The sequence below is a fragment of the Saccoglossus kowalevskii genome, chromosome 12, assembly GCF_978046115.1.
Source record: "Saccoglossus kowalevskii chromosome 12, keSacKowa6.1, whole genome shotgun sequence".
NCBI classification, from domain to species: domain Eukaryota; kingdom Metazoa; phylum Hemichordata; class Enteropneusta; family Harrimaniidae; genus Saccoglossus; species Saccoglossus kowalevskii.
In genome coordinates, this window is record NC_140652.1 from 28,670,390 (window position 1) to 28,683,316 (window position 12,927).

The 12,927-nt window shown below is 32.5% G+C and overlaps 1 protein-coding gene across 1 annotated transcript; it reads left to right on the top strand.

Moving 5' to 3' along the window:
• The first annotated feature begins 393 nt into the window (after window positions 1-393).
• LOC146735703 (collagen alpha-1(XII) chain-like) lies at window positions 394-12,659 on the top strand. Its single transcript, XM_085506018.1, has 10 exons — window positions 394-445; window positions 5,933-6,202; window positions 6,314-6,583; window positions 6,692-6,961; window positions 7,070-7,339; window positions 9,169-9,195; window positions 10,265-10,279; window positions 10,554-10,798; window positions 11,232-11,530; window positions 12,650-12,659. The coding sequence occupies exons 1-10, from the start codon at window positions 394-396 to the stop codon at window positions 12,657-12,659; spliced, it is 1,728 nt and encodes a 575-aa protein (XP_085362144.1).
• Window positions 12,660-12,927: the final 268 nt, after the last annotated feature.

A 12,927-nucleotide genomic window follows, 5' to 3' on the forward strand; every position in this document is an offset into this window, starting at 1 on the left:
TTTTACCTTCAAAAAACACAATGACATTGGAATAAATATAACTTATAACGTCATATCTCTGAGGTACAAAAAAATAGTATGTACAATTACCTGTTAAAAGAATGAGACAAGCAGGCTCACATATGACCCCTAAAGCAGTGCGCACTCAGTAACATCGAAACCGCAAAACTTGTCAATCAGCGTCGAAACCAGAACATTCGTCTATTTATGTGGATATGAAACGGTTGGGGTGTTAGTGTACCTCAATTTTCGTCCCGTTAGACACGTGTCATGCTGACGAATGAGCAAAACGCATTGTGCGTCACATGTGAATGGGTATAAAGGTTTTTGCCACATACGCCACAAACACAGTTTAGCCAGTCGCCACAAATCCCACTGCGTGTAGCGTTGATCATGATTTACCCAATCTGTCTACTCCTGGTGCTGGGTCTAACTATTGGTGCAAGTGAGTAAAATATGTGTAACTAATATCATTACATTTTTTTATCAGTACGTTCTACGAAAGAGTTATATTAAGAATTACATGCCCAATACTGAGCGATTGTGTATCTTACTTTCGGAATTGTAACATTGTTGTTATCATTTTTGATAGATTTAAATGTCCATTTTACCAATTGGAATCAAAATATTTGTTATTATATATTTCAATATTTAATTAACAGCTTAGTTTCTGTATTTTACGTGAAACATACATGTAGTGAAAGAAATATATTACATGCAGTCATCACATTACCCAACGTAATAACTTTAGTGTTAATTGATGTTTAGTTATTGCTTAACAATCATGGAAACATTCATCAAACAAAACAAAACATAACAGTAACATTTTACCCATTTAAAAATGCAAATGTCATTATTTTGAAAATTAGAGTTAGTGCTAGGCTGTAGAAAATATCCTAATTGGGGATTTATAAGTCAATAAAAATGATGCAATGAATGAACAGTTTGTTGGTCATATAGGCTTTTAAAAAAACATTGTCTCTTTTTTTGATTGTCTAACTTTTTCATGTTTTGCTTTATTATTTCTTTTTTGATTACTACATTTAATTGACGTTTTAAAGAACAGTTGATTATAAGATTTAGACTTTAATTTGCTGTATAAGTTTTTTTAATAATTGTATTGATAGGTTCTTGTGTAACTAATGTTATGTATTTATTGCCCGGAGCCAAAAAGCAAAACAAAAAACGCAAACTATTATTGAAAGTATTGTCCGTTCTATATCCTGGTTATTTTTTTGACTGTGAATGGGAACGTCAGATATCCACTGAACAATATTATAATAAACTGACAATTTCCCTATATGTACTCATATACCTAAACCGTTATTTCCATTCAAAACGATATTACTGCAATCACAGTGTGGGTATCATGAAGTCATTATATATATAAAAAACGTTTGCATCTTTTTGAAGTTAACGCGCAGATGTTAGCTGATATATATGCCTCCTAACCAGCTGTAAGTAAGACGGCAATGAAGACATTCAATATAGTTCTTGAAACACGATGTATTACAAAGAAACTAGTTATATGTTTGGCAGGATATAGATGATTTAAACGTTATAATAAAAGAATTAGTTTGGTCAGCTATAGAATAGTGCTTTCACATATTACATAAATTTGTAATTATTAAAATAACAATATAACAACAATTACTTGCAAAAATAACCATCTTTACACAATGAATTTAACACTTTGTATTTAGCCGATAGTCTTTTAACCCATTTTTATCTGTAAAATATAAAGTTTACATTAAAAATAGCATATGTTTTAAGATCGCCTCGTTTCATATTAGCTAATATTATACATCTGTAACCGTAACGCCATAATTTGCGGTATTTTACGGGGTATTTTCATCTTACCATGTTATGAAATGCGAATTCTAAATATGGAATGATAATAAAAACAACAATGGCTGCCACCAGAGTGTGACCGGACTGCACACAAAGAAGTTCGCTGATTCTATTAACATTTTGGATTTCGGCATTCCCATGGTGTATCCTTGGAAGGAAAAAATGTATAATAATAAGGTTATTACGAGAATACCTCGAAGTATGCACTCAGGCAGTACGCCGTGCATCGACCTCCGCTGCGCGTCGGTCTATACTCCAGATGTAAACTAATATTAGTGTATAGTATTATTTATAGTATTTACATCTGTTCACGTTCAGTCAGGCCAAATTAAGTTCATTTATTTAGTATTAAAGAATAAACACAATTAATATTATGTAGAGAAAAGATAAGGCAGTAGCTTGGCATCTATATGGACATGAACATGTGGGGTTATGCTGTGTACACTACATTTATTAGATAGATGTGATATCAGCTGATCTAAAATGCTTCTATGGAGCTAAGTAGATCTTGCGCTTAAGCATTTAAAGTAAACAAAATTTAATTGTTTTATCTAGGTCGAAGAATATAAACTAACATAATGTAATACACCAAATTAAAATTTTAATTCTAATGTATTATTTAACTTTGAAACATGAATGTCACAGTCTTCATTATTTAATTATAAAATACTCATGTTGAAATAATACATGGAACATCTGCAAACAATTGAATTAATATGTATTCTATGTGGGTACAACTCATCATAAACTGATTTCCCTTAATCTGATTACTAAAAACTTCCACTGACCCATGTTCAGAATCTCAGAGTACACAAGTGCAACCAAACTATGTCTTATACATGCTCAAGAAACTCCATTCATAAATCTAAACCTTGATGTACCTGTAATAACAACTTGACTTCTTTGTTAATTCATGTCATTTTATATTACCAGGATCTGGGCTTGTTTCAGTATCACCACTATAATTCCAATCAAAATGTAGCCCTGACACCTCCCTACATTTTCTACTGAGATTGGTAATGGTACGACCCATCTGTCACTAATTCAGATCATACCCTAGCATTACAATCTAAACTAATTATTTATTCTAAGCATGCTCAGTTGTTCTGCAGGTGCAGTAGGGAGCGGTAATTTTGAATGAAAATCTTAAAAAAAGACCATCAAAGAATTTTCAGATCTGAAAAGAAAATTATGTGCATATTCAACAGAGACTTGTTCATCAACCTGCCAAGTTTCATTGATATCTGCTACAGAATTTCTGAGAAAATGTTTCAGACATAAAGAGGGGTGGACTGAATGAAAAAAAATAAGAAATCAAATATTACGTTGTAATGAGAAATGGATTCCATTCTGCGCTAACGATTTTGCGTTTTCTTTATATTTATTATGGATATTTTGCATTTTTAGGGAATACTACGAAAATGAAATTATTCAGTCTCACTATGCTCAGCACTGTTTTGTGTTAGATATACAAATCAAAGTATTGTATGTACAATTGCTGTCTGTGATCAGATATGAAACTGAGTTAACTCGTGAAATATGTCTATGCCTATGAATATCAATATTAATTTTATAGATGTATAAGCACAAACTCATCAATATTAACCTATGTGCTGCGCACCTATACTTATTATTTTGACATTGGTATTGCCATGTCTTCTTTACTATCTTGTCAATTTTTTTTATTGTTTAGTCGTCTTTATGGCTTGATATTTTTTGTATACAATGTCGAAATATTAAATGAACACTATTATAACGTAGTATATAATTTTGCAATACAAAGGTACAATGGTTTGGGATAGTAATTTTCATAGTAATTATGACCATTATGACTTGTTTTCAAATTAACCATACCCGCCTAGTTACAACAAACCTTAACTAGCACAAATATTAATATACTTTACACGTTTAAACAAATCACTGATATCGTGTCTTAGTATGGAAAGATATATTTAAATAATAGCAGATAATATAATATAATATAATATAATATAATATAATATAATATAATATAATATAATATAATATAATATAATATAATATAATATAATATAATATAATATAATATAATATAATATAATATAATATAATATAATATAATATAATGTAAAATAATATAATATAAAATGTTTGCCACCAATAACAACCGTTGTCCCATATCATGTACGTGTCACAAAATCAATGCGAGAATCCGATCTTACACACCAACAAACTTAACTCAGAACAACGACAAAACTTGTCTATCAGGCATACGGTCACAAAACTCTGGTTATACCAAAGATGTATGCAGGTTAGATGTTGGGACTGAGGTCGCCGTGCCGGTCACCGTACATGATACCCCACCGCGTCCGGCCATGCCTCAAACGTCGGCCGAACCAAGTACCGCTGAACGTCAAATATCCACAGTTACAAGTAGTATGATGAGACACAAAACCGGTTTATTTCACAACTGTACTTTGAATGGGCAGATTACAGTCCAAATTCAACAAAGGCCGGAATGAAAACGTGATGATCAATGTTCAAAATTGTACACGATCCTGTATTTCGAATGACGTAGTCAGTAAAAGGTCGAGAATGTCATATCCTGTTATGCTAATTTGTTGTGTTTACTTTGTTCTATTCACCGTGGATACGCTTCGAGGAATATAAGAAATTTGTTTTTAATTTGAACTGTGCTTGTGTATTTTTGTGTGTCCATTCAGTGTAAAACTATATACTATTTTTTTATAAATATTCATGTACAAGAGCCACAATCACGATCTTATAGTAGATGCAAGTAAACTTTTTATTTTACTAGTTTTATTGAGTGGTATACCCGCCTTCAGAGGGAGGTTATTGCTTAACAAGCCAGTGAGACATATCTAATACAATGCATGACATTTAATATAACAATACCAAATTGGTATACAGAATTATTACATAATATTTATAATTATTTATAAGATGCAATACAGATTGGATATATATCATTGACACAACAAAATGTACTGTTGCAAAATACATGAGTTGAATGTGATAAATTAACTGGAAGGCAACGTGCAAAACACTGGTGCGTAATGAGATTTATAATATATACAATTCAATGTCAAAAAACATTTATCGGAAAATTCAGTTTACCAAGAAATCAGATGCAATAACGAATAGACGAAACGATACAATATAATGCGATTTCTCTCAAGTGCCACACGTGACGATTAACCGTTCAAGCTCAAGATTATATTCGACGAAGACAAACGTCATACGACACAATTGCGATGCACAGCGGTTAATCACAAGCACGAATAATCGCAACAGCGACGAAACAGCAATTAATCCATATATGATAATCCCACAAGCAGTAATTGCAGCACTCATTCCAGTATAGACTTAGGTAGTGTGTTGCATTCCATAACAGTTACACGCAACAGTAACTAATTATTCAAATCCGGTATTCGAAAAAAAAAATTCCAACGAACATCGTTATCGCAAACTCGGCACACACGATATTCACGTAGCAAAAGTTCAGTTGGAAGATTAGTAACGTATCTCATTGCACGTGTTCATGTTTTCTCACAGTTCCCACCTGTTGCACATAGCAATTCCGGCAACACAAATGCAATTATACAGTAACTAAGTAATAAAACTTTCATCAAGATCAATGCATAGGCCTCATCGGCCCGTCGAATGATTGGTTAACTGGCATGCCTTTTCAATAACTTGCCAGAGGTCACCCCGACGACCCAATCCATTGCGCACCACCCGTTTACCTTCCCAACATGCAACTACCTTTCAGACTGCTTTATTTGCATAATAATTCGTTTCTCAAATTTCCACAATTCGCATAACAACTTTCATACAACCTAGATCACAATCATTGAAAAACAATTACGTAAATTCAGTTTTATACTGACACAATCTTTCTTAGTTTTAGTTGATAGAAAGTGTCCTACTGAGTTGGATTTTTTTTAAAGAGAGCAATAATGAATATTAATGATTTAATTTGTTATTTGTTCACTTAAAGTACTTACAGTTTTACTTGTACATTAAACCATCGTGTTAAATAGTTCACACGTGCTGTCAATGTTAACACTTTGTTTTACAGCTGCACAAGCACCAACTGGTTTACAAGTTACAGGGTATACGGACACTACAATATCTCTTTCTTGGACTGGAACCCCTGGAGCAAATAGTTACATTCTTAACTATTATGAATCCGGATCTGGAAACCACCAATCAATAAATCTCCCAGGAACAGGAACAACTTATCAATTGACAAATTTGAAGCCTGGCACATACTATGAACTTATTTCTGTCAAAGCAGTATATCCTGGCGGGCCAAGTGGTATCAGTAACAAGGTACAACAAACAACATGTAAGTACAGATATTTGTACTAATTTTTTGTTACATTAAACCATAATTGTATCACAGATGATATGAACAATAAAAATGTTTTAATGATTCCAACAACAATTTGTTTTACAGCTGCACCAGCACCAACTGGTTTACAGGTTACAGGGTATACGGACACTACAATATCTCTTTCTTGGACTGCGTCAAATGGAGCTGACAGTTATATTCTTAACTATTATGAATCCGCATCTGGAAATCCCCAATCCATAAATCTCTCAGGAACAGGGACAACATATACATTAACAAATTTGAAGCCTGGAAAATACTATGAACTTATTTCTGTCAAAGCAGTTTATCCTGATGCGACAAGTGATATCAGTAATGAGGTACAACAAACAACATGTAAGTACTGATATTTGTATTCATCTTTTACATTAAACCACAATTGTATAACAGATGATATGAACAATAAAAATGTTTTAATGATTCCAACAACAATTTGTTTTACAGCTGCACCAGCACCAACTGGTTTACAGGTTACAGGGTATACGGACACTACAATATCTCTTTCTTGGACTGCGTCAAATGGAGCTGACAGTTATATTCTTAACTATTATGAATCCGCATCTGGAAATCCCCAATCCATAAATCTCTCAGGAACAGGGACAACTTATACATTAACAAATTTGAAGCCTGGAAAATACTATGAACTTATTTCTGTCAAAGCAGTTTATCCTGATGCGACAAGTGATATCAGTAATGAGGTACAACAAACAACATGTAAGTACTGATATTTGTATTCATCTTTTACATTAAACCACAATTGTATAACAGATGATATGAACAATAAAAATGTTTTAATGATTCCAACAATAATTTGTTTTACAGCTGCACCAGCACCAACTGGTTTACAGGTTACAGGGTATACGGACACTACAATATCTCTTTCTTGGACTGCGTCAAATGGAGCTGACAGTTATATTCTTAACTATTATGAATCCGCATCTGGAAATCCCCAATCCATAAATCTCTCAGGAACAGGGACAACTTATACATTAACAAATTTGAAACCTGACACATTATATGAACTAATCTCTGTACAAGCAGTTTATCCTGATGCAACAAGTGATATCAGTAATGAAGTAAAACAAAAAACAAGTAAGTACTTACACAAACTTTCGTTGAACATTACACAGATCATTTGAACAAGGAGCAATATGAGGTTCGAAGCTGCAAAACATGGCTGCTTGTCTCATGGTTGTCCTCTGTGTATCTTCATTGTCCTTTTAATGTTGCATATTTTCTCCAGTTTTGTTTGAATAATTATGCCCTACATGACTTTTCTATTAAGTCAACACCAAACATGAAAATGTGAAAAATTACGTCATCACTATTGGTAGTATTATTTATTAGCCTGACAGTTTGTATTAATTATATGCAATAGTGACTATGTGGAACAAGAATTGTTTTAGTAAAATTTTACTTAAATCATCGAAATGTGTTTTTTAATGTCACTATGTCATAGAGAATAACATGAATTTCAAATATTAACTATTAAATATATAACTTTTTATTTAAAATTAGGCAAAACATATTTCACAAAATAACATAAATATATCCCTCTGTGTTCCGAGTTTATGTTCAAAAAAAAAATACTGTAGTACGTCTTTATTTGCATATTTGGTCATTCTTGCATTAACTTGGCGTTTTTTTATTTTTATTTAATTTCTTATTGTCTAGTTACTAAATCATTATTAATACCATTTTGCCCAAGCTAAACTAAACCTTTTAATGATAATGCTATCAGTGACAATAAACAAAAATGCGCATTTCTAAATGTTGACGATTTATTTGAATAATGACAATAAAATACATTTACTTTGAATAACTATGTCTAAATGTACCTTATATATGTACACAATTCTGGCTATACCATTCGCTTGGTTGCTATATGGCAAGCTTAAACTGATCTGCTATTTTACACAAGGATTCAGCAAACAGAAAACAGTTGATTTTTCCGTATTTTTGTGGGTAACTTTCATAAACCACAAAAAACACAATGAGACCTACCAGCTCTCTATTTTACCCGGAAGAAGGTGTTATTTAATAAAACTGGGCTTGTGGAATTCAAATATCAAATTGGGGTTCCCACAGATACATATTTGAAACATCTAATGCTGCCTGGGTTTGTGTCTGCAATACTACTCCGTGCTGTGAATTTCATAAATATAACTGTGAGTACCAGAGTCTTCGCAGCAGCCACAGATGTGGAGCATTGGTGAACGTTGATGATATAACAATATCTTGTTTGTTAGTATTTGTAAGGCGTCTGAAATAGTGTTTTACACATTCGTCCAATTTGTGGCCAGTAATTTCTTATGATGTGCCATCCTTTATGAGCGCCATCTAATATAAAAATCAATGTGGTGCGTATGGAGTGGTTTGTGTATTTCTAGGATATGCATTGGCTTACATACTTGCCATCACCTCATGGGCCTTGGTGCTACTGTTGGTGGCATGTTCAGGGTGCTTTATCTTTACAAGGCAAAACAGAACATTCAAAGAGCCAGTAAGGATATGTTCACACTCACAATGAGTGTCCTATCTTCATGTTTGTAATGTTAAAAACGATCGTTGAGAGATACCGTGAACATTGTTACTACATGATTTAAATAATACACTGTACACATAATGACAAAATCAACGCAACTATCAAGTGAAGCAATTCCCACACAGTATGCATTTTTGGGAGATTATACTTGGTTATATCAGAAATATCTTATGTGCACTTTTCCCTCTTTGTGGGTGGGGTTATGGTTCCAATATATATGAACTGCGCGACCAAATTTTACTATATTCAAATAAAATGGAAGTGTAATCCATGGGCACATCATATATGCTTTATTCAATTTGATAATTGCTTGAATTTGCAGGATTATCATTACTGTGCTAATGCTGGAAAATCTGTATCATTTATTTTAAAACAGGTAGTACCACCACTACTCCCTCACCAAGTAAGTAACATATTGTCATTACAATTTTTTAATCAGAATAATATTATATAATAACATAGTTACTATTATTGTGGAGACGGAGAAACAATCTGTTATTCCCTAATAATAGTTTTCTCCACCTTTGTTGTCCATTTCCAAACGATTTACTGAAACTAAGTGGGGAGCATCCGTGTTTAAAGCTGCAAATCCTGGCATTATCCATCTTGATTTTATCATATATAACACTTTTTATTATAGAATTAGTGTAATTAATATTACAATACACACCAATAACAATATAGTAAATAGGAAAATGGCATAGTTAGTGGCATTTGTGACGGAGATGAAATTTAAGTTATGTACCACTAATACCTGTAATGCAAGTCATGTATTTCAGTATTCATTGAATATGCAAGTAAATCTTTATTTGACGATAATTTTTACAGTAAACAATTATTTTAAAGCAAGTTTTGGTTAAAGTAATGTCGCCTATGGAAAATACGTTCGTTAGGAATTGAAAAAAAAATGGTTCATTGGTGTATTTTTGTAAATGAGAAAATTACTATTTTTTATATTGATCTTATTTGAACATTGACGATAATACTACAACAGAGATGACTTAATTTCAGTAGAAATCGAAATATGCTGATTCCTGGCAATTTCAGTTGTTTAACTTTGCATTTAAATAGTTCAACTAATTACGATTAACCAAATTTGTGAATCGTGGGTAAATAGAGACTAACTCCAAACGTATAACTTTCTTATACCGTACATCCTAAGTCTAGTATTTATCAACAGTACTGTGTTGTGAGCACGTTGTCATTTGGTTAGCAGTGATAATTGGATGCTATAAATGAAAATATACATATATCTATAAATGTAATGATAATCAATACATTTTAGTTCAGCATCGAATAACATTGAAAAAATAAGAATTGAAAGACACACGTGCTCGTGAAATTATTATTATACAGCGTTGATAGATTGATAACTATGTATGAATGTTGTTTATATGAATGAACTGATCGTTACACTTTTTGTTTTCCTCTAAATACTAATATGAGTTTCACACATTCTTTCTCCATGATAGCTCCCACGCCAACAGGTAAGATATCTTGTTCGTTGAGTTGCTACATTGTGTTCTATTCTTGTAGATTCTATATATATAAAATCACTAAACTCCTTATGAAGGACTTTGGAGTTTCAAAAGCTCGTTATAGTTATGTTACAGTACGTCATGCATTCTGCTATATCATTCGTCCTCCAAATACATGTACAAAATCCCACTGACATGTAGACTCTCCATTTGGAATCCCGCGAACTCCTTAAAATGTGATTGATTTGTATCCTCAAATTATCCCGGTATGTTGTACTTGCAGGAATTACCGAACAGGATCCACACATGACAACGTTCGACGGCGTACGATACAATTTCCAAGGTCTGTGTACATATGTTCTCACTCAGGACTGTAGTAACATTCACAAACCATCATTTCAAGTGACTGCTGATTTCCGTGGGAAATATTCTGAGTTACGTTCAAAACCACTAACTCGTATTAATGCTGTCAATGTTAATGTTGACGGAATGCAGTTACTACGATTACTGAAGAACGATCATTTCCTGGTAAGTCAATACCTAATTGTATGGAAGTTTTGATAACAGTAATTTAGACTCAAATAGTATGTGGATGATGGGAATCAGTTAAATCTGTTAACACATTTATTGTAGAAATTCACTTCCATTGTCACATGTGTACCAGTCGAGTTTGTTTTCATTTGATTGTTTCTATAATCATTCGATGGCTCATCAAAACCACTTGTCACATAAGCATATAATATGTCTCTACCTAAAAAAAAATTTTCAGCTTTGTACCGGGAATCCAGTATATATTTGTTGCGTGATCAGCATGGAATATATCTGTTTTCGAAATGTCTCTTGTACAAATTATTATAAATTACCACATACATAATAATAGCTGGATTTAAATTTCACATTAAAATTAATTGATTTTTGAATGATAAAATTAATTTTCACATATTTACATTTCATACTACAGATAAAGGGTCACCTTTTCATCAATTCATCTGCTGTAATTGGTAATGGACAAGGAACTGTGAAAGTAGAGGATGAACACGTGTACGTAAAACTGAATAATCCTGCTCTATCTCTGGTTTGGACTAAACCAACCCATGGTATCAATATAGCTTTAAATGGTCCTAATATGCGAGGCAATGTCTGTGGTCTACTAGGAAACGCTAATGGTGATCCTGAGGACGACTTTATGAAATCTGATGGAGTTATTGTGACTAAAGATGATATATACGAATTTGGAGATAGCTGGATGGTTCCCGGGAGGTGAGGGTTATAATGATGTCGTGTTTTTGATTTGTCCGTACAATATACTACTTTCCGTATTTAGTCATTTAAGGTATATGTACATGTTTGTGAGTTCTCGGGCCGCTAAACATTATTCTTTGCATTTTTTTATATCCAGACTGTTTTGGCTTTGCACTGTTGCAATTTTGAAGCTAACTATCGATGTATTTTTTTTACAAATTTAGTGAAAAATTACTGAAACAGGGCAATAATGTATTATCTAGCCTTTTTGCGCGGAAAATACAAGCTAAAAAATCTTAATTACATAAAATCTTATATTCATATTTGTTCATATTCCTCAAATAATAATATATGTGCGTTGATAATTTATATGTCCCTCATAGAATATTATAACTTTAATTGTATAAAGATACGTCATCTAAACAAAATCTGGCAAGACAACTTAATTAGTTTGTTACTCAATTAATGGCGCATGTACGTCTTCAATCGCAATGTCCCCTATAAAATATATATATCCTTAACTGTAAAAGAAGATATATTAGTAATATATAAGTGAAATAAAACGCTAACCAGATTTGAAACAGGAGGAAAACACTGCATTTGTCACTTTTAACATTGGTTTACTACACCTACATCGAATTGACAGATCACTTTACTACCACGTGGTTCTCACTGTCAGCAGTATACATGTCTTCATTCTGTTCACATGTTTCTATTTCGGTCACATTTTACGCCATATTTTGAAAAATGTAATTGCCAGTAACACCAAAATTGAACTTGACATTTCGATTGAAAAGATTCCAAAATTTGAAGGTTTTGAGTGAATGAAATATACACAGAACATTTATCAAGATACCAAAATTATTATTGTAATATTCAATATTGAATGATATTAAAAACTGTACATATTTAAGGCCGCGATTGCCCGTGAATCTGAAAATATTAACTTGTGATTTTCGTTTTCATTTTGCACTGAAATGTTGTATAATGTTATACGACTTTCAATAATTATTAACATTCGTTTCCAAAATGTGTGATTTTTTTAGTTAGTATAATATCAACTTCTGATCACGTTCATAAATGTCAGTATTAATACAGTTAACGTAATAGCTTATTGTATTTTGTTCATGTTTACAGCTGTGAATAATGGAAACTATGGAATGCTGAGCATCCGGCACATACAATAAGCATAACGTTGTTCGTAATATTAATAAATTACTGGTGAAGGGTACTTGTTATTAGTAAGACTCGGACGAATCTCATAAGCTGTGTGGTTTATGTGGATGTGGTTTTAATTCTAGCGGATCAAGAGGGCAATTTTATTGTATTTTAAAAAAGTAGACCATTGCAAATTGACATCGTTGCTTCACTATGTGCTTTTATATGCACTAGGTAAATTATCAAAAAAAACAAAC